A 23,286-nucleotide genomic window follows, 5' to 3' on the forward strand; every position below is an offset into this window, starting at 1 on the left:
ACAGCATTTCATTTAAATTTTTTTTAAAAACTTCTTATAAGTTTTTGAAATTTTTATAATTTTTTTATTATCTTTTTATAATTATAAATTTTTAATTTTTAAAATATTTTTGCATATCATGTAATGTTAAACATTTTTTTTAATTTTTAATATTTTTTATTTTTTCTCAATATTTAACTTTTTAAATAATTTTTAAAATGAAACCATCCATGTGGATGCTAACGCATCATCCGTTAATTAGCAAATTTAACAGTCAATGTAGGTCAAAAAAATTATTTAACCAGTTTTCTCAATCAAAAAGCTCAATTGGATGACTTACTAATTTTTTCAGAATACTTTGAGGGCTTTGTATAGCGTTAACCCTTGATTGAATAAATAATAATGCATTCAAGGTAAATCTAATACTTGAAAATGATTTTTATTTTTAATTTCCAGGAATCACTGACACCTCAAAGCAAGCAGCTGTAAAGGAAACCAGACTCTTTATTATCAGCTATAATTCTGCATTATACACTTATGCCATGCCAGCATTATCTGGTCAAGGTCTCTATAAACATGACTGCAGTTCCACATAACATGAACTGCTGTTTTATCTATCCTTATTCTAATTATTACATTACTAATTACTATTGATTATTCTAATCATCTTTTCAAATGAAATCAATGGTTATTAAGATCTAGGAACATATGCTATTATCCACTTGGTAACTCTTTAGTTGGAAGACTGTAGCTGCCGTTTGGGCTACATACTTGGAATCTCAGCAAGGAGCATTTCATGTGGTCATTGGAACTCGTGGCATTGTCATACCTCGCTTCAACTTATGATCCAAAAACCAACTCTTTCAAAGATCTTAATGGTGAGTTATATCTGTACACAGCAGCATCTCTCCATAGAGCCATTCCTGTTGATGAGGGGAAATTAGTTAGATACCAAAAGATTGAATGCATGGTTTGCCTTATCCGTCTGTCTCTTGTAGAGAAAAGGGAGCGCATAGGATGGTTTAATACGAGTTAGATGGAGCAGAGAGACAACCTATCCATGCAATTAACCCGACCGTTGCTGCCAAGAAGAATTCCAGGCTGATAGTTTTTAATCTGGAATGATAAAACAATTTAGACATTAGTTGCTAAAAATTGTGTATGTACCCAACAAATCATATGCCTACTTACAAGTACATGCATACAATATTCCCGTAACCATAAAACAATGTAGCCCAAAGCGAACCAGTGAACCTGCAATGTCAGTTTAAGCAAAGTGTAATGAGCATGGACAATTAGTGTTATGAAAAATTAGCACAGAGTTGACCCCAAAAAGGGATAACCATACAAAATAACATAACTGTTCACTTTGAAGTTACTTAGAATACACTCTGGTTAGCCTTTTAAATCAATATATTGTGGTTTCCCTATCATGTGCATATGGTGGGAATCATTTTATACTGTTGGAATCCCTATAATTAAGGATAGAAATCTTACCTTATTACTATTAGTTCTCTTGTAAATAGAAACTAATCTCAGTTACTGATTCTTAGGAAATTAGGATATCAATTACTGATTCTTAGGAATTAGGATTTATTTCTTTTAAAATGATTATTTCTCTCTTTATAAATCCGTAAACTAAAGCAGTAGAAATTGAACTGAATTTTTTCCTCTGAGTTTTTTCATGGCATCAGGGCTTTAGGATTCATTCGATCCTAATTTTTTTTTCTCTAATTTCCCTTCCTAAAAATTCCTGCGGTTTAGTCCTCCAATGGGTGATATCAATGAAAATTTCTCTGAAACTGAGACATCACAAATAACTCAGAATATCAATCAGGGAATCACTCAAGGTGAAATTAACTCCTCCACTACTGCTGATGATGTTCTTGATGTTCGCTTAACCAAAACACAGCTTGAGACTCTCCATAAGATACTTGGTACTCCCACTACTCATGGATCTCTAGTCACTCAAGGTACTGCCCTCAACATTGCTTTTGAATCTAATAATCAATCTCCTTGGATACTCGATTCGGGCTCCTCCAATCACATGACAGGTGACTCCACGTTGTTTCACACCTACACTCCTTGTCATAACAAATCCTGAATCCGCATAGCTGACGGTTCTTACTCACCTGTGGCTGGAATAGGAGAAGTACAAATGACAGAGAGTTTTTCTCTCGATAAAGTCCTACATGTCCCAAACTTGTCCTGCAATTTACTTTCAATTAGTAAACTTACTAAGGATAAAAATGTTCTTGTTGAATTTTTTGCAATTGGTTGTGTGATACAGGAACAGAAATCGGGGAGGATGATTGGCACTGCTAAAGTTGATGATGGACTATATATTTGGAATAAAAACAGTACATAAGGGGGATTGGCTCTATCCACTTCAAAAGAGGACACTATTATGTTATGGCACCGTAGGTTAGGACATCCAAACTTTGTGTATTTGAAAAAACATCTTCCGCTGTTATTTCGAAATAAAAGTATTAGTTCCTTGAAGTGTGAAATTTGTCAATTATCTAAACATACCCGTGTGCCATACCCATTAAAACCACATATTCAGTCCCAACCTTTTTTGTTAATCCATAGTAACCTATAGAGAGCTAGCCGAGTGAAAAATATTACAAGGGCTAGATGGTTTATAACATTCATTGATGATCATACTAGGGTCTGTTGGATCTATCTACTCAAAGAAAAATTTGAAACACCCAAAGTATTCCAAAATTTTCACTCAATGGTTCGAACCCAATTCGACTCTACCATCATACCCTCTATACTGACAATGGGAGAGAATACTTCAACTCTGTCTTAAGTCCATACCTTTCTGACCAAGGCATTATACACCAAAGCTCTTGTCCTGACACTTCTCAACAAAACGGGATCTCTGAGAGAAAAAATTGTCATCTCCTTGCTGTGGCTCGAGCCATAATGTTCACTATGAATGTTCCAAAATACTTGTGGGGAGAAGCTGTCCTCACTGCCTGTTATCTCATAAACTGAATGCCATCAAAGATCCTCAATTTCCAAACACCTCTAAATACTCTTTTAAAGGCATTCCCTCTATTTCATGTTCCTAATCTTCCAGCCAAAATATTTGGCTGTAAAGCTTTTGTCCATAACCATCAACCAAATCAATCCAAACTTGATCCTCGAGCCCACACCTGCATCTTCATTGGATATTCCCCTACACAAAGGCTATAAGTGTTACTCACCAACATTGCGCCGAATGTTTGTCTCTCGGGATGTTACCTTCTTTGAAAATGAACCATACTTTGCAGCATCTCATCTTCAGGGGGAGATTTTTAATGAAGATGAGACCCTTAATACTCTCATCATTATACCTCCTGGTCCTACTACTACTATCACAAACAAACCTATCCCAGATTTAGTTGTTGTTTCCCCTGTGCAGCAAGAATTTAACACCGTCCTTCCCAATAACAATACCTCCACCGAAGTACAACAGCCACCTGATCAAGGAAAACAGTAAATACAGGTTTACTCCCGACGGAATCGTTCTCCTGAAACTGATACAGCAGTGCCAATTACATCTCCAACCGAGGACTATTCTGAAACAGAAGTCCCACCTCCGTCACCATCCATCTATCTTCCAATTGCAGTTCGAAAGGGTACAAGGAGCTGCACTCAACATCCTATTTTTCAGTTTGTATCCTATGAAAATTTATCTAAGTCTTACAAAGCTTTTGTGACTAATGTTGATTCTGTAAAAACTCCAAAAAATATAGAAGAGGCTCTTGAATCAGCTGAGTGGAGACAAGCCGTGATGGAAAAAATGAAGGCCCTAAAAAAAATAAAACATGGGAAGTCTCGGATCTACCTAAAAAAAACCGTAGGGTGCAAATGGATTTTCACTGCGAAATTTAAACTCGATGGCTGTATAGACCGATACAAAGCTCGACTTATGGCTAAGGGATTCACCCAAACTTATAGTCTCGACTACAACGAGACGTTTGCACCGGTTGCCAAGCTAAACACCGTTCGAGTCCTGCTATCTCTTGCTGCCAACCTTGATTGGCACTTGACTCAATTGGATGTAAAAAATGCTTTTCTCAACGGGGAATTAAATGAGGAGGTATACATGGATTTCCCACTCGGGTTTGAAGAAAACAAGGGCCAAGTGTGTAAGTTGAAGAAGTCCTTGTATGGGCTGAAACAATCTCCACGAGCGTGGTTCAGCCGATTTGCAAAAGCTATGACTAGCAGAAATTACATTCAAGGACAGGCAGACCACACCATGTTCTACAAGCACTCGAAAGAGGGTAAATGCTGCATCCTTATCGATTATGTTGACGATATAATATTAACAGGAAATGACTCGAGCGAAATTTTGAGATTGAAAGAATTTCTTGGTACAGAGTTTGAACTTAGAGACTTGGGGAGTCTTAAATATTTTCTTGGTATGGAGGTAGCAAGGTCGAAAAAAGGTATCTTCATTTCCCAAAGGAAATATGTTCTTGATCTACTGTCGGAAGTTGGTTTGATGGGTAACAAACCAGCTGAAACTCCTATGCAGTTTAACCTTAAATTGGGAACTAATGAGGATGGAGAAGAAATCGACAGGGGTAGATATCAACGTCTAGTAGGAAGGCTCATCTACCTATCTCACACCCGTCCTTACATAGCCTTCAGTGTGAGTGTTATTAGTTAGTATATGCATGCCCCGAGGGAGAAGCACCTGGAAGCTGCATATAGAATACTAAGATATCTAAAAGGAACTCCTAGTAAAGGCCTGTACTTCAAGAAGACTGTCAACCGAAGCGTGGAAGTCTACACTGATGCAGACTGGGCAGGTTCTGTTAATGATAGACGGTCTACAAGCGGCTATTGTAGTTATGTTTGGGGTAATCTCGTGACGTGGAGGAGCAAAAAACAGTCTGTGGTAGCACGCAGCAGTGCAGAGGCAGAGTATCGAGCACTATCTCATGGTATATGCGAAGGAGTTTGGATGCAAAGACTTATGAGAGAACTAAAAGTGCCTTATACCAGACCTATGAAGATGTACTGTGACAACCAAGCTGCTGTCAGCATAGCACATAATCCTGTGCATCATGATCGGACCAAACATGTGGAAATAGATCGTCACTTTATAAAAGAAAAAATACACTCAGGAGAAGTATGCATCACCTACCTACCTACTAGACAACAAGTTGCAGACATGTTAACTAAGAGTTTGAACAGAAACATGTTTGAAGAACTTATTGGCAAGCTGGGTTTGATTAACATTTACACTCCAGCTTGAGGGGGAGTGTTGGAATCCCTATAATTAATGATAGAAATCTTACCTTATTACTATTAGTTCTCTTGTAAATAGAAACTAATCTCAGTTACTGATTCTTAGGAAATTAGGATATCAATTACTGATTCTTAGGAATTAGGATTTATTTCCTTTAAAATGATTATTTCTCTCTTTATAAATCTGTAAACTAAAGCAGTAGAAATTGAACTGAATTTTTTCCTCTGAGTTTTTTCATATACAAATAACTTCATAAGTAAAATTGAAAGAGTGCATTACCACATAAGATCACGAATAAATAGTGCACGTGGAATCAAAAGCCCATTGCCAAGCATAGCAAGCAACATTGAGATAGCTGACAAACCTTTAATATTATCAGGATTCAAGAAATTTGTCCACTGAAAATGAATAACAAAGCTCAGTCAGATATGTCTCCAAATTAGTTTTTCTTGATATCTTCAGAGTCTTAGATGCAGACGTTCAAACTAGCGTTACCATTTGTGAAACCGGCATCCACATAAAAAGAAGTGTTGCTGTCCATCCAGAAATTGCTCCTATGAATTTGGGGCCTTTCTCTGAAAGTTTGCCCGAATGTGACTGCAAATTTGGCAAATGCAAGCTCAAAAGGGTGCAACTTTACTGCCAGTTCTCTATATATGTTTGTTAAAAAGGAAGGCAAGAAGTTCAAAATCAAGAGGGTATTAAAATACATGAAAAGAACTATGAGTCAAATTGCTCACCAATCATGCATGATACAAAAAAGTTCATTTAAATCGCTAAAATCAGACAATATAACAATATAATAGAGCAGATTTTATAGATCTTACCAGAGTTACAGATGCTACAGCCACAACAAATGCTATTGACCCCGGCAAGATGCTGTTGGGAATGTATGGGACAAATGTGGACCACATTATCTGTGCTCAAATTGGTTAAAAGAAAAGGAGAGATGCTTGAATTAATAAACCAATGCTGAATGACCAAAAGTACCATTGAAATAGATTTTGCTAAATATATCACATTTGAGTTTGTATGTCTAAGAGTCCACACTAAACATGGGACTGAGAGCTTACCTGGGGAAGCACTGAAAGTCCACCGGCAGTAATAAAATCTTCCCAAAATTGCCAGATTGTCGAGTTGAGCATACTATAGTAATTCAAAAAATTTAAAATGAGTCCAGCAGCCACAACAACTGAAGTGGCCACATATTGAGGTAGAGGCATAGCTTCTCCAACTGCAAGCTGAGAAATCACCACAAATGTTGATATCACTCCTAGTGTTTGCACCACAACTGCCTCTGTTTCCCTTTTCTTGGCAAAGTAAGAAAGCAATGAAAGGTTTCCAAGCAAAGCAGTGATCATTCCCTGCATTTATCAACACCCCATTAGGTTCCTCAAAATGACATCTTTGTTTGGCCATAATCACAGCTCAGAAGAGGCTAAAAGGATCTTTAAATAAATGTCACTTCTGGTACATTCTCGAGTCTCACTATTAGGTAATTTATAAGAAGAATCAAAATCACCATAATTAAGCTTAGCCTTGGCACAATAGAGGTTCATGTACTGTTTTTCAGCTGACCAATAGCAGTAAAAATTATGTTTTTCAGCTGACTATTAGGCATTTCGTGAGAACCCCCCAATTCTAGGCAGCAAATGATTTCAAAGTTCATTGTTTCATTAGACATTGAAGTACATGGATATTTGTCCAAAGCTAAAAGACCAGAAGATTTAGCATCTTGTCCCAATATGATTGATAAAACATAAAACGCCGAGGAGTTCTAGAGTAAGCTTTCTGAAATAAGCCTTCTAGGAGATTCAAATACACCAAACATTCTTCAATTATATAAAATATTACTCAATTGCTCATACTATTATAACTTTCCTCATGTTTTGTATAATTACACAACATTATCCAATCACACAAATTATTAAAACATTTAATCATATAAAATATTATCTAATTACATAAATTATGATAAATCTCACAATGTTTTGTTCAACACGAATTACATAAAACAATACCCAATTCAACAAACTACTACAACTTTTGTGAAGTTGTGTAAAATTGGAGCTTATAGAAACAAGTCTTTTTAGAATTTTACCATTGAAATTATTAATCTCTATTTAACTCTTAGATTTTGATTTCAAGATATCAGCAAAAAGTATTATTTTTTTTTTAGAAAAAAATAAACTAGAGACAATTTATACATTACCAGCCATGGTACGGCCAGAAGGGCAGTCTTGTTCCCCGCCATAAGATTGCGGGCGTTGAGAATGATCTGAGGCAACTGGAGCAATAAAAATGGTAAATTTGCCGCTCCGGTGAACTTTGCTGTCAACGAATCCCATTCCACGTAGCTCTTTCTATTCTTAAAGTTCACTGATCCCTTTTTTTTTAAATTCAACAACGAATACCAAAAAGAATCGTTAATGCATTTTAACACTACTTGCGCAATTTCCTACTAAACAAACTTAGCTATATTAATTAAGTTAATCTTTAGATCTGAAATTCCTTCCAATATTTTCCTCCAGATTTCTCAAAATCTGAAATACCCTTTTGAATTACTGTCACTTTCTCAAAATCTCTGGTTTCAATAAATATTAATTGAAACAAAGTAAAAAAAAAAATTGTAATAATTTTATTCTCTCGTATCAAACTACACCAACTTTTTTACGAAAAATTCAAATACGAGAAAAGAAAAAACCAATCACATTGGGAAGCCGGCAAACGAAAAGCTTTATTTTCCACTTAACTGTCAATAACTACCACTTCTTCAATTAAAAAAAAATGAAATCCAAAATACCTTATGAAGCGGGTGAGGAACGTCCGAGTCAAGAGCACGAATAGGGGCGGCACGGTGGGGGAGCGAAACGCGGGAGTACAGACTCAGCCCCAACACACTGATCTTCTTCTCACCTCCATGCAAAAGCAAAGAGGAGGACTTGGGAGGCAATAAACGTGAAGGGGAAGGGCAGTTCCGGAAAAACAAAGAAGAATGAGCGTTGCTAGACTTGGCAGCCAAAGGAAGAAACAAAGAATCAGCCATTGAAACAACAACAAAATGAAATGAAAATGAGGGGAGTTGGGTGTGTTTAGGGAGGGTGATGAGGGAGCGGGGGAATCTAGAGGGCGACACGTGTAGGGGTACAAGGTGGTAGGATATGATTTGACCGTGTCTAACATGTGATGTGATTGATGGATGATTGGGATGTATGGAGTACGGAGGACGTTAAACTGTTACACTTCGATAGGAGAAGAAAGCGATAGATCGGATCTTGTTCTCTTCTTCACACTAAACACCAATATTTTTAAATACTAATTTCATGTTCCTTTCCTCTCATAATTAACAACACCTTCGTTTTAGAGATGTTGATAACCGGGCTAGTTATTTAATATTAGGGTAAATTACAATTAAGGTCACCCAATTATTGGTAAGTTTTTTTTTTATTATCTAATATGAAAAATTACAAAATAGTCGCTCAATTTTTCGACTTTCAAAATTGATATAATACCAATTTTAGCTCCCAACATTTATACATTATGTCAGTTTAATCTTAATTCTAACAAATTTAACCCTCAACTTTTACACATTATGCAATTTAGTCTGTCTTTTTTTTTTCAATTCTAATTTTTTTGTACCTCTTTCATCTAAAAAGCCAAAAGAACAAATCGATCAATTAAATTTGATCGAAAATATATCAAAAATGAAAACATCTAAAAATTCAAGATAATTATTTTCATTTTTTCTCATTCTTTTAAAACTAACTCTCAATGTCACAAATAAAAGTAAATTGAAAAGAGTGAGACCAAATTACACAATGAGTAAATGTTGAGGGTTATTTTTTGGAATCAAAACTAAATTGACACGATGTAAATGTTGAAGGTTTAAGTTGCTATTATAACAATTTTAAAAGCTGCCAAGTTATCTTTATGCTAGTAATTTAATGACTAGTGACCAAAAGAGAAAAGATCGAATAGTTGGGTGACCAAAAAAGAAAAAAATCAAATAATTGGGTGATCATTTCATAACTTTTCATAATTTGGTGGGTAAAAAAAATACTAATAATTGGATGACTATTAGTTTAGTTTACCTTTAATAATACAATTATTTATTTATTTTATGTTTGTTTAGTTCCAATTTGGTTCCAAATACAAGTCTTGCTCATCTTCATCTCATTTTAGGGCCCTCGTAATTTTATTAAATTTTTAAATAGATAATTTGAATTTTTTTACATTATATTATCATATATTTAATTTTATTTGATATAAATTACATAATATATCAAATATATATTTGGTGATAACAAGTACAATACAAGCAAAGTACAAATACAAGTCTGAATAACCTCAAGTGTTAAACTATTACAAACGGACGATCTGAGTAATCAAAATGTAGAATCAAACCATTACATCATAAACAGTTTGAGAACTAATTCAATCCAGATAAAAGACAACTAAAATCCACCTAATTCAATCCAGATAAAAGACAACAAACTAATTGAACTAAAATCCACCTATCGTAACCGCACATGCAGATGAGGGGACTCAGAGACCTATACATAAAATTGTTCATGGTAGGTCTCAAATCTGGTTACTCAAGACCCAAGGCCTCTGCCTTTACCAATTAAGCCAAGGTCTCATTGACAATGAAAAAAATGTTTTTAAATAAATAGAAAACCAACTAACTCAAGCAAAGTCAAGCTTAAGCTTTGAATGCTAAAACCCTAGTTTGACCTTTATTATAAATAGGTCTCATTTTTGAAGTCTATTATTTTTATTCAAACCTTCTCTTATTTCAAGCAAATTTCAAATTTAAATAGATAACCTATCCCCAGAATAAGTCTACTTAATTTTTTTAAGTTGTAATCTCTATTATAATAAAATAATTTAATTTAATGTTACGAATTAAGTGAGGTTAACTTAATAAAAAAACTTTAAGAATCAATTTTTTATAAAATAATAACTAATACCGTAAAGTTATTTTAAATTCTAGTCCTTCAAAATTTTAAGGGGGCGTTTGGTTGGGGGAATAGGCACGCAGTCCCTCTATTCTGCGGACCCACCACCAAACGAGTGTTTGGTTGCCCGTAATGCTATTACGACCCGATTCGGTTACGGGGCTATTACCTCCATTGGCTGTAATAGCCATTCCCCTCGTGAAGCGACGATTAGGGATTCCGCCATTGTTTCCTATTTTCTATTCCATTCTCTGCCCTTATCTACCTTCTGTTCCATTGATTCTTCGACGTTTCTCTTCCAGAGGTAATTTCCCTTTCCCTTCCATCAATTTCTGCTTCTTCTTATGATTTCCATTTTCTGGTCCAAATCTTTTCTATTGCATGTTCGATTGAAAAGATGAAAAATTTTCTTGTTTGATTTCTTTGTTAACCCCTTGGCTGATAAAAAAAGATCAGATTTCTTTGTTTTTGTGTCCCGGATTAATCTATTCATTTCCAAAGTCATGAAATAATGGTAATGCCCCTTAGATAGTAATCGAAGCATACAAACAGAGACTAAAGAGAGTAATTACCACTCTTAACTCATCTGGATACAACCCACGGTTTGAGAGCCGGCTTTCCCTTCCAATTTTGGCACGAAAAGTAACCTAAAGATGTAAAAGGCATACGGATTGCTCACATGCTAGAAATACAACTATCAATAGAAAAGATTTGGACCAGTGATTACAAGCCTGGCGTGGCTTTTACCAAAGTACACGTCCTACACAGAGGGGATTACCACTGAATATTGGTATTGTCGTTATGATGCTACCATTTTTCTTTTTGCTTATGATTTGGTTGATTTACAATGATTGTTGCCATGTGTTGATTTTTAATAATGCAATACTCTAAGTGAGGAAAAGAACTTTATATATTTTTTCATCTGAGTTATTGAACATATACTTGTTGAAACTGATGTTGGAACAGCAAATTGGACACCCAGTACTCAGCCCTTGGCTGCCTAGAAAGAAAAGGTAATTGATCTTTTAAAATTAAAATAGACTCCATTAATGTAGATACTCAAAAATTAGTACAAAAGAAGATAAGGTTGCAAGCCTACTTTATGACTTAGGGAAGTCTACTTTGTGAAGGGAAGTTCTTTAGCATCTTTCCAAAAAAGGGGAGAACAAGTTGGCAGTAGCAAATGGAAATTAGTACAACAACTATTTGTCATGTTGGTGTTGTTTGGGTTAGATGATTTAGATGGTTAAAAACTTTGAACTTCTGCCTTATTATTTGGTTATTAGTTTAGGAACCTGTTCATGGCTTGTAATAAGTCTATTGGACACTTCTATACTCCTTATTAGTTCTTTGAGAACACATTATTATTTATCACTATGATTGAAGATGCATACTTATAGGATCCTCAACCCTTACATAAAAAGATAATACAATGTTGATGCTAATTGAGTTAAGACTCAACCAACAAAAGAGAATTACAATCAATAAATATGTGAGGAGTCTATACATTTGAAGAGACTTGCATAGGAAGTGTTTGTTTTTTGTAGGAATCTTGTGGCTAAAGATAAAGAGTAATCTAATTGGCATTCAAAATGTGATTTATCAACCAATTAACCCAGGACTAATCATGCTCGAAATACAAGCTGATGGAGTGACTATCATTGGCTTATCTTTGTGTTAAATGTCGATTTTTAATGCTTATATAAGGCTGCTTGTATACACAGTTTGTAACTATTTTTTGAGGGCTTTATTTCATTCATTTTGGTAACATTTTGTTCCATAATATTTAAATATTTATTAGAGACATCATCACTTGTAAAGATATTTGAGAACAATAAATGTAAGTAATTGTACAACAACGAAATTGTCATTCATTCATTAAACAAAACTTTGCAAAAGTAAAATGTTAATCTGAATTGCATAAAAAATCTCGATCTCAAGATCACTTTTTTTTTACTATTTCTGTCATCACTTGTATTTCCAGCACAGGCATGCTAAATTTTTTTCTATTATTTTCCTATATATTTGGAAGATCCTACCTCCATATGGTTGTTCACCTGTATGTTAGGGATGAAAAACCATTTTGGTTCTTGTTAAAAACCTCTGGAAGATGAGCTTGAATTCTATTAGCATGAATCATGGCTATACACATAAAATACAGATTTTTGAGGACTATTGTAATAGTTAGTGCAAAACAGATTTTCGTTATTATTTTTAATTTTAACTATTATTTTTCAATTGTTATTCAAGTTTTAATTTTATTGTAATGGATTGGTTTTATGCATTTGTTTTTCAATTTATATTTAATAATAATTATTTTAATTAAGTAACTAAAGCAAATATATATTCAATGACTAATGGTATAGTTTATCTATATATATATATATATCTATATCAACTTATTGGTCAAATTTTGATTTTAGTTGTTATATTTTTGCTGAAATTTAAAATATTTTTCCTTTAGTTTGGTTGTTTCCAACCCTCAAACGTTTGTTAGAGTAAGGAATTAGTTATATATTTTATAAAGATTAGATTTTAAATTTAAATTTTAATGAGTTATAAATATAATATCATTAAATTTAGAATTTAATATCTTTACTTCTACTTAGTTGATGATTCTCGAGCTCTTATTAGTCGGGGATTAGTTTAACTTGTTAATGGTATTAAATTTTCACATATTAAATTTATAATTCAATATTTATATCTTTTGTTAATTTATTTTTATTTTTTAATTAAAATTGGCACTCAATCTTTTAAGAATAATTTAATTTGACCATCAATATTTTTAATAAAAATTGAATTATTGTTTTTTAATAAAAATATTAACTAAAACATTAAAATTTTAATAATAATTATTTTATTAAATTATATATTTTTATTAAATTATATATTTTTTAAATTATACATATACCTACAAAGCATCAATATAATAACATGATCAAAGATTTTGAAGACGAAGAATTTATGCAAATTACTATAGACTATTTTCAAAATTTGTTCACCTCACAAGGATAGTCTATTTTTGGTTAATAGACTAGGCATGTCATCTGTGATTGTATTATCGAGGCCTAAAGTGCTTTTATATCATGACAACTAATTTGATAAAGAAATGAATTTCAAGTTGCAAAGATAATTTTAATTTCTATTTTTTGCTTCGTAAAGATTTTAAATTTGTATTATTCATTTTTCTTTGATAGTGTGTTATTGCAACTTGAATTCTTTGGCTTGTTTGATTGCTTCCTCCACCCACAGTTGAGCGTCTTGTATTCACTAAATCATTGTAAGTTCTTTGGCAATTAAACTCTTTAATTTTATTTTACTATTATTGAAATTAGAATTGGAGAAATGTGACCCTTTTACTACGATTTGAAGTTATATAACACTTTAATATCTTGCAGTAACGGCTCGTCTGCCTTTAATAGGACAAAGTGTGAGGCGTAAAAGAATTGGTCTTGCATTGACAATATGGTTGCAAATCTGTAGAATTGCGAGTTGGTTTTTACTTACATTGGGTGCCATCCATAGCCTACATACTTATAGACCAAGGATTAGGTCCTATATTTTAGATTTTTATGCAAAACGAGATTATGTGAAAAGGCTTATATATGCTAGTGACGAGGCCTGTATTGAACAAGTTAGGATGAATAGATTTGTCTTTTTTAAACTATATGAGATGTTACAAACATTAGGGGGATTGAAGTCGTCAAGGAACATGCTTGTTGATGAGCAAGTGGCAATGTTTTTACATATCATTTCCCATCATCTTAAAAATTAAGTTATCAAGCATCACTTTAATAGGTCCGGGGAAACTGTCAGCAGATCATTTCATAGTGTTTTAAATGCTGTCATACGCTTACAAGATGTGTTATTTAAAAAGGTAGAGCCAATTACAGCTAATTCTCCAGACACAAGGTGGAAATGGTTTAAGGTATTGGACTGAGTTTTATATATAGCTTGTACATAATTTAGTTGATTTAGATTTAAATTTAGTATCCTAACTCAAGGTTTTATAACATTTGATATAGAATTGCTTAGGTGCTCTTGATGGAACCCACATCAAGATTAGGGTTCCAACAGTTGATAAACCTAGATATCGAACGTGAAAAGGTGACATAGCAATAAATATGCTAGGTGTTTGTACACCTAATATGCAATTTGTTTATGTTCTTCCTGGTTGGGAAGGTTCTGTTGCTGATGGATGGGTTCTTCGAGATACCATTAGTAGGAGACATGGATTAAAAGTTCCTCATGGTAAAGTGGATAGTTAGAGGACTTTGAATTATTCATTAAGATCAAACTTTTTTTGGGGGAATTAATCATTTTAAAAAAAAATTATAGGTTATTATCTAGTTGATGCTGGATACACAAATTGTGAGGGATTTCTTGCATCTTTTAGAGGACAACGATATCATTTGAATGAGTGGCGTCAGAGTTATCAGCCAAGTACTCTACAAGAATTTTTTAATATGAAACATGCCTCAGCACGTAATGTTATTGAAAGATGATTTGGGTTATTAAAACTTAGATGGGGAATACTTAGGAGTCCATCATTCTATCCTATAAGGGTGCATAATAGAATCATTATTGCATGTTGTTTGCTTCATAATTTTATTCGAACCCATATGAGTATTGATCCTATTGAAGCGGAGGTGGGAGAAGGATTACCTAGTAATGTGGTAGATGACGATGAACCGAATATCGTAAATATTCATCCATCGGATGTAGGGGCTACTTGGAGGATGGAACTAGCCAACCAAATGTTCGATGAATGGCAACCATCTAGAAATGTTTCTTCCCAAGCTTCTCGAGGAACCAAAAGGAAATGGGTTCCAAAAGAAGATGCAGCATTGGTTTCCTGCATGGTGGACTTGCACAATGTTGGAACCTTTAATGCTGATACAGGGTTCAAAGCCGGTTATTTAAACGAGTTGGAAAAAATGTTAGAAAATGCTTTACCCAATGCAATGTTAAAGGCTAGACCTAATATTGAATCGATGATTAAGTTACTAAAAAGGGATTGGTCAATCGTGTATGACATGCTTAATGGCCAAAACAATAGCGGTTTTGGTTGGGGTGAGCATAGGCAGCTCGTTGTTGCTGAAGATGTGGTTTGGAACTCTTATTTAAATGTAAGAATTATTTCAAGTCTTTATTATCTTATTTTTACCAAACTTATAACTAATATGATTTCCTCATTTTTATAGAGTCATAAAGGAGCCGGTCAATTCAGACATCGTAGTTTCCCTTACTATGACCAACTTACTGCCATCTACGCAAGAGATCGAGCGACTGGGAAAGATGCTCTAACAGCCGCTGATGTTATTGAAGAAATAAATGTTCAGGATGTACCTACTGCAGATATTAATGAAGAAAGAAACAAATTCTATGATTGCGAAGCTGATGTCTCTTTGGATGACATGGATGTTTCTGCTACGGAACCGCAACCAGATAGAAACCAAGGGGGTTCCACATCTTCAAAGAAGAAAAAAAAAAGAATTCTGATGCAAGTGATCATATTTCTTCTTCATTTCATGATGCTGCCACTTTATTGGCGGAAAACATGCGGGCCATTGGCGAACAAATCAGTAGGAGTATTGCCTCCGATGTGGTAGTTCAACAAAAGTCAGAAGAATTCCAGATCATCCAAGAAAAAACTACAAATTTATATCCAACCTTATGTGAAATAGAAGGTTTAACTGTGGATGAGCGCTATCGAGCATTGAGCAAAATTCCAGATCATCCAACTCAAATGCTCGTTTTCTTTAGTTTACCTTCTGATGTGCGGTTGGAATGGGTCAGAAGATTTCTTGCTGACCATTAAAAATCATGGTTCTGTTGATGATATTTTCGTAACTTTTTCTGTTTGTAATATTTGGGATGGTATGTCATTACAATGTTCTAACTTTTTGATATTGTAAAACTGTATAACATATGGATTATGACATAGAATTTCATGAATTTCATGTAACCTTTTGTTAATATTTGAATATTATGTTTATGCAAAATATAATTCTCAAGTTATTTATTACTGCTAATATTTTTTTTATTGTAGAATAATTAAATTATTTGTTTCACTAATGATATTTTAGCACATTAAATATGTTTTGCAGTTTAAAAATAATAAAGTAGATTATATATTATTTTTATAGTATTATATATTATGATTTTAGTAAATTCATATAAAAATAATTATATTAAATTTTATTAAATTATATATTTTTATTAAATTATATTTAATATTAATTATTTTAAATTATATTTTATAGTATTATATATTATGATTTTAGTAAATTCATATAAGAATAATTATATTGAATTTTATTAAATTATATTTAATATTAATTATTTTAAATTATATTTTATAGTCTTATATATTATGATTTTAGTAAATTCATATAAGAATAATTATCTTGAATTTTATTAAATTATATATTTTTATTAAATTATATTTAATAATAATTATTTTAAATTATATTTTATAGTATTATATATTATGATTTTAGTAAATTCATATAAGAATATTTAATATTAAGAATTTTATTAAATTATATTTAATAATTATTATTTTAAATTATATTTTATAGTATTATATATTATGATTTTAGTAAATTCATATAAGAATATTTAATATTAAAAATTTTATTAAATTATATTTAATAAAAATTATGTTAAAATATGATTAAATTATTTATTATTTATATTAATAATCTTATAAAAATTTAATCTAAATTAACAATAATCATCTACCTAAAAAATATTTTGCTAAGGGTATTCTAGTCATTTTAGTTTTTTTCCTTATGCTATTACAACATCATTTCATTCAACCAAACACAAGAATATTATTACAGTTCTATTCCATTCCATTCAACCAAACAATTGAATTACTATTACGTCTTTATTCCATTACAGCTCTATTCCATTACAGCGAACCAAACGTACTGTAAGTTCTTATATGTTACTTTGTTAAGAAAATGGTAAAATTATATTTTTAAAAATTTATAATATAAATATATATTTTAGGATAAAGCTTAAGCTGAGTGGTAAATTTATATAACAAATAAAATTTAAATTCAAAATTTCAACTTCATATTACCCACCTAGCATAACAATTCACTCGGTTAGGTTTGCTTACGTATTGGGCTAAAATTTCCTTGTATATTTTTCAAACCATTTTCGATAATAGACGAAGGTAAGGTTACAGTTCGTTGATCACTGCAGTCATGTTACTGTCGTGCTTATCTCATTGTTATATCCTGAAAGACAGTTAACCAACGTTTCTCTAGCAACAAAGAAGCGGCCGAATCTATTTTAAAGAAACTGTGAAAACATGCCTTAACCACCAGTCCATTTTTCCTGCCTACCTACGAATATAATATTTCGATCCAGTCTTTATTTTTATTTTTTAGATTATATATATATATTTATATCTATATTGTTCTGATTCGATCGTGTGATTTAAATAAATATTTTATATTACTGTTTATTTTACTAATGTGTGTGCAATAGGATGATACCAACATAAATGCTTGTTTGAATTTAATCGGTTATCCTTCCTTTGGGCTTTACCAAACCTCGTATGTTTCTAGCTAGGAGTGCACAACGTAATGTGTCCTACGTTAAATTGGCCAATGAAGACTAAGATGTTTGGGCATGTAGAGAACTGTTACTCATTGGAAAGGTACGTTTCTTTGTCCTTTCTTTACAAATAATTTCATTTAAAGATGGTTGATATGATTTACTTGAATAATTTCTTACCTTTCAGCCAAATGCATTTAATTTTCATTTATTAAAAAAAAATCATCACTAACTTCAAATTTTATCCTATGTTCAGAACTTATTACTTTATAAATTAATCAACAAGCATTTTATATGGACACCCCAACTACATACACAGCTAGAAACACAAATATTGGCCTTTAAAACAAAAAGGGTTGTTTTACCATCGATCCTTGTATATTTTGCTTTTTATCAAGCTACCATTTTCTTTTTCTTTTGATTTGCAAAGACTTAAACCCAACAATTAAAAAGTTGGAAGTAATTCACACACTTATGGTAATATAAAGAAGGGTAAAATTACACTAGTAACCCACCTAATTGTTAGTAAATCTTTTTAATTACACAACTATGAAAAGTTACAAAATGTTAATCCTAACTATTCAATTTTGCCCTTTTCGGTCACCCGACAATTGGATTTTTGGGTGTTTTCATTTTTATATTAACCTATTGGTGACCAAAAAAGGCAATTAAATAGTTGAGTGACTATTTTGTAATAACCAAAAAAATTTACGAATAATCAATTTAATTCACCCTATAAAGAAATGTAATCTCATAAATTGAGAGCAATTGTAGAAAACTCAATTTTGTAAACACAAGAGAAACAGAAATACCCAAAAATTACTCACTATATAAAATTTAAAATATGCAATCAGTTGTTATATATTGGCAAAGTTTAAGATTTATTCTGTGAGACTGAAATTCAAAGTTCCTAACATGTCAACCTTTGTAATGCCATTGTTTAAATGTTAGTACAATTTTTTAGCTATTTGTTTGTTTTCAAGGCATTTTTTTCTTTTAATAATAGTAAACAACAAAATCAAACATTGAGAAGTGCAGAATTAATTAATTTATTGCCTCATGTTTGTGTTAAACCTTCCTATTCCTTTGCAATTCAAAAACCAGTCAAATATATCATACATTTCACTTACTACGGATGACATTGCAACGCGATTGACTTGTTTTCCCATATTAAAGTTCTTCAAATAACTTAATACCTCAATTATTCAGCAGTTGTTCCGTTCCATTTCTTCCAAAGATTTTCCAATTTAGAAATAATGCTTAAGATGGTTGGTTGCAATTTTAAAGAATTGTCTCCTTACGATGGTGATGCTGGTGAGGAGAGAGACGTGACAATGTTGCTCCCAAGAATTAACGAGCTAACATTGGAAGGTGTTGATAAGATGACACATCTATGGAAGCAAGGCTCTCCCTCCATCACATTTGTGCAGATCTTGAAACTCTTCAAGTTTTCGAATGTGGCCTCTTAATTAATATATCATGTGCTTTTTCATCTTTCCGAAATCTTACAACTTTGGAGGTTTGGTACTGCGAAGAGATGGTAGCCCTATGTTTGGAGCAGCTTGTTACACTGAGGATAGGAGGATATGAAATGGTGAGAGAAGTAATATTTGCAACTGATGAAGCAACATATCATGAGACTAATTTGAAGGAGTTGAAATGTTTGGAGCTTTATGATTTACAAAACCTCAAAAGCTTTTGTTCAGGGAATTACACTTTGAAGTTCCCAGCATTGGATGACGTAACAGTGATTGACTGTCCCGCAATGGAGAATTTTTGCCACGGAGCGTTAAGCACCCCAAAACTGCATGAAGTAAAGTTAAGATTATTCGGTTTTAGGGCTGGTGACCTCAATGCCACCGTGGTGCAGTTATACAAAGAACAGGTACCAATTGAGAAATTCATTTAAATATATATTTTTCAATTGTAGCCTTGTAGGCTTCTTGTTAATCTTTGAATTTATAAGCAAAAGTCTCATCTTGTGATATATGCCTCATCATTATTACAAAATGTTGAACTGTCTGAAGAAAAGCATGAAGATAGGCATTAATTGCACGAAGCTGGACTAATTGGACAAAAACGATGGTTATGCAAGTGAGACACAGTGGCGATCATGTTCTATAAATAATTGCAGCTCAAAATGAAAAGCCAGATGGTGGGATATTATTAATCATGTGTGCAAATACTGAAGGATTTGTGAGATTTGATTGTTTTAGCTTTGAGGGTATACAGTTTCTGCATTCTTTGTATTTTCAGACAATTTGATCCTGTTCTTCTCTCTATCTGGGTTTTCTTTTTTCTGTCATTCTGTTTGGAACCCAAGATATGTCAATGCATATAATATATTAACCTACTTTATCTTCCATTATCGACTCAAGTGGCATTTACTTTACAGAATTGTATTAACGTAAAACTACTCACAGGGTATAAGTCTAGAACAAGCTAACAGTTCTGAACAAGAGAATCTTAAGTATTTATTCCGAATTTCTGATTTCTATTAGCTTTAAGGGTATTGCAAGTTGGAAAAATGGATTGATATAGGTCAAGGCCGATACTTCTCAGGCTTTCAGCTCTACCATTCGACGCATTGAAAACCATGAAGCCGATTGCCGAGGTTCTCGTAGACTATCGTGACTCCTTGGACATGAGGAATCGAAATGGTCCACGACATGATGTGAAAGCAACTCAGATTAGCCCCTTTCTTCCACAACGTCTGGATTCGGATTTGTATATAGCTCCAGTGTGAGGCCTGTGTCTAATAACCAATGTTTTGTTTGCTTTTTTAGCCCAATTGCTAAATGATTCCAAAACCAAAACAAGCTCAAAGAGTAATTCAAATTAGATAGACTTCCTTTTTCTAACATGAGCCATCAAAATATAAATAGTTATTGATCAAGCAATACTCTTGTGTCTCAAATAAGCAGGCAATCCATTTGGATTATGATCCAATATTTAGAGGTAACTAAAGGGTCTCTAAAATTTTCCATTTCTTTTTGCATACTTTAAAGAAGGAAAAGGAAAAGGTGTGTGTCAAATCCCAACTTTGTAGGATCTTTAGCTGAACATTTGTAGAAAAAAGTGGATATTCTCTCTGACTAGTACTATTGTCAACACCAGATATTGAAAGTCGCTTGTGACATAGATCAAGGTTTTTACAGTGTAGTATGGTTAACTTTGATTACATGATGTTGAACTTTTCAATTGCTTGAATGCAACATATAACGATATTTTAAAGCGCCGGAAAGTCACTCCGGCAAGTCAGGCTCGCCGAGAACTTCTTACCTGCACTTAATAGTTGTTATAGATGTTGATAAAAGTAAATATTTTTTATAGTGCATGTTATTTTTCTTCTGTACCCATGTTAGAGAAATTATATATCAAGATTTCAAAACTTATGATCACTTCAACGTCGTTGAATGTATCGAAGTAAGTTTTACATCATTTACTAATTTCACTTTTAAATTATATTTTAATTTTTATATTTATGTTTAAAGTTTGTTTTACCTAAAAAAAATAACTGCAATTAAAAACAATATGGACCGTAATATTTTATTCGATGTCATAATTTTTTTAGATAAAAATTGAAATTATTATGGTGTAATTTTCTAAATTTTTTTAAAATATTTATTATTAAAAATATTTACATCGACCTACTTTTTTTACTATTAATATTTTAATAATTTAACCATTAAATTTATTAATATAATTATAATTTATTATTTTTTATATCAAAATACAAGAGAAGCTAGTAATATTTAATTTTAGAACAAATATATGAAGTTTTTAATTTGTGTTATAATATAAAACTATTCCACTACTTGTTTCCCTTTCTCTCATCAGTAATCTCAAGCCACTGTTTCCAGCACATTTTTCCCTCTGATTTAAAAGGTGGCAACTACAAAATATTTCTTTTTCATTTGTATATTTTACTAAAAAGTTATGTAATAATTGTAATTAATCAATTAGGGTAACAGCATATTTCAAAAAGTAAATGATGTCATTTCAAATGATTTTCGACTAATAAAATAGGGCAATTTACCAAAAAAAACTTATTTTTTTAAAAATTACCGAAATGGGCTCGATATTTTATTATTTACCGGAATAAGCTTTTTCCGGTAAATCGGTGTCCACTTCAGCGCGATGCCAGGGGACGTGCCAGGAAATCGCGGCCACGTCAGCGCGCTTTGCTGACGTGGCAACAAATCGCGTCCACGAGAGGGCGATTTGTTGCCACATCAGCAAAGCGTGCTGACGTGGCCGCGACTTGCCCAACGCTGAAATTTCATGTATATAGTTGCACTAAATTATTTAAATTATTTATAATACCTAAATTATCCCTATTTATTTGTTATATTACATAAAATACTCATTTGAAAATACAAAACATTATGATAGCTAATTTAAAATTTATTCTCCACAACTAATGAAAATCATTTAAAATACTAAAACTAGATCTGTCTGAACAAACTATAAGAAAATCCCTGGAATGCTGTGATTTCTTCATCTTCAATGAAAGATCTCGAGAAAGATCACGGTGAGGAAAGCTTGTGCTTAATGAGGAAGCAAATTTGGACACTCGGAATCATCTAACAATTATGCAGAACAACAGCTGTCTTTCTTCACAGCTGAAACATCATCCCGAGAGCCGACATTGATGGTTTGTCCCTTGGGCAATGTTGTTTGATCATTCCCTCCTTCGAGTGTTTTTCGACTGATCACATAATGTATTTGAGATAGTACTTCAGTGAATGCATGCTCAACATTTGTAGATTCAAGGGCAGATGTTTCCATAAAGAAGCGCGTACACGTGGGCGCGACTTATCTGTTTACTTTTTTTTCTCCAAAACCCTAAAAATCCTAAAAACCCTAAAACCCTAAACCTTAAAATCCAAAAACCTACAAGTCAGGCAATTGTGGCCACGTCAGCGCGCTTTGCTGATGTGGCAACAAATCGCCCCCTCGTGGACGCGATTTGTTGCCATGTCAGCAAAGCGCGTTGACGTGGCCGCGATTTCCTGGCACGTCCCCTGACATCGCGCTGACGTGGACGCGATTTGCCAAAAAATGGCCCATGCCGGTAAATAATAAAATAACGGGCCCATTTCGGTAAATTTATAAAAAATTAAGCTTTTATTGGTAAATCAGCCAATAAAATATACCAATAGAATATGTGCAAATTAAGAGATAATGCCAATTTTTTTAATATTTATGGGATTAGGTTGTTTTTTTAATATTTGTGGGATTAAATTGATTTTGGAAAATGCGTTGAGTTGAACACATAGTGTACTTTGCAGGAAAACACAAAAACGCGTTGAGTTGGACGCGTTTTCAGTGTAAGTTGCAAGAAAACGCTTCCAACTACACGTGTTTTCCCCAACGGCTACCCCACAATGGACGAATTCCAATAGTTGCTTCCCCCACCCCAACGGTAAATCTTTTTCAATTCTCTCTCTTCTCTCTTAATTATCTCTCAATTCACTCTCAATTCTCTCAATTTTTATTAAAATTTTCTTAAGGTTT

General features: G+C 32.8%; 2 protein-coding genes across 5 annotated transcripts; one reads left to right on the top strand and one right to left on the bottom strand.

Annotated features, from left to right (window-relative positions):
- Positions 1-465: 465 nt before the first annotated feature.
- Positions 466-8,498, bottom strand: LOC107913571 (maltose excess protein 1, chloroplastic). 2 transcript variants are annotated; one of them, XM_016842206.2, is made up of 9 exons: positions 8,037-8,482; positions 7,446-7,619; positions 6,307-6,597; positions 6,061-6,150; positions 5,729-5,830; positions 5,513-5,631; positions 1,171-1,233; positions 1,034-1,095; positions 466-902 (listed from the first exon to the last, which is right to left on the bottom strand). In XM_016842206.2, the coding sequence occupies exons 1-9, from the start codon at positions 8,277-8,279 to the stop codon at positions 820-822; spliced, it is 1,227 nt and encodes a 408-aa protein (XP_016697695.1). In that variant the 5' UTR covers positions 8,280-8,482; the 3' UTR covers positions 466-819. The 2 variants fall into 2 exon arrangements, 1 of the variants encoding a protein (XP_016697695.1); XR_005920546.1 differs by having other exon boundaries at positions 878-902; positions 5,598-5,631; positions 8,037-8,498.
- A 1,757-nt stretch (positions 8,499-10,255) lies between these two features.
- Positions 10,256-16,211, top strand: LOC107911172 (uncharacterized). 3 transcript variants are annotated; one of them, XM_041104182.1, is made up of 5 exons: positions 10,256-10,495; positions 11,158-11,204; positions 13,389-13,471; positions 13,590-15,320; positions 15,396-16,211. In XM_041104182.1, exons 4-5 carry the CDS (start codon positions 14,814-14,816, stop codon positions 15,801-15,803), a joined length of 915 nt encoding a protein of 304 aa, XP_040960116.1. In that variant the 5' UTR covers positions 10,256-10,495; positions 11,158-11,204; positions 13,389-13,471; positions 13,590-14,813; the 3' UTR covers positions 15,804-16,211. The 3 variants fall into 3 exon arrangements, with proteins under 3 accessions (XP_040960116.1, XP_040960115.1, XP_016694544.2); XM_041104181.1 differs by having other exon boundaries at positions 13,389-15,320; XM_016839055.2 differs by lacking the exon at positions 11,158-11,204.
- Positions 16,212-23,286: the final 7,075 nt, after the last annotated feature.

Source organism: Gossypium hirsutum, chromosome D11, assembly GCF_007990345.1.
Source record: "Gossypium hirsutum isolate 1008001.06 chromosome D11, Gossypium_hirsutum_v2.1, whole genome shotgun sequence".
In the NCBI taxonomy this organism is placed as follows: Eukaryota; Viridiplantae; Streptophyta; class Magnoliopsida; order Malvales; family Malvaceae; genus Gossypium; species Gossypium hirsutum.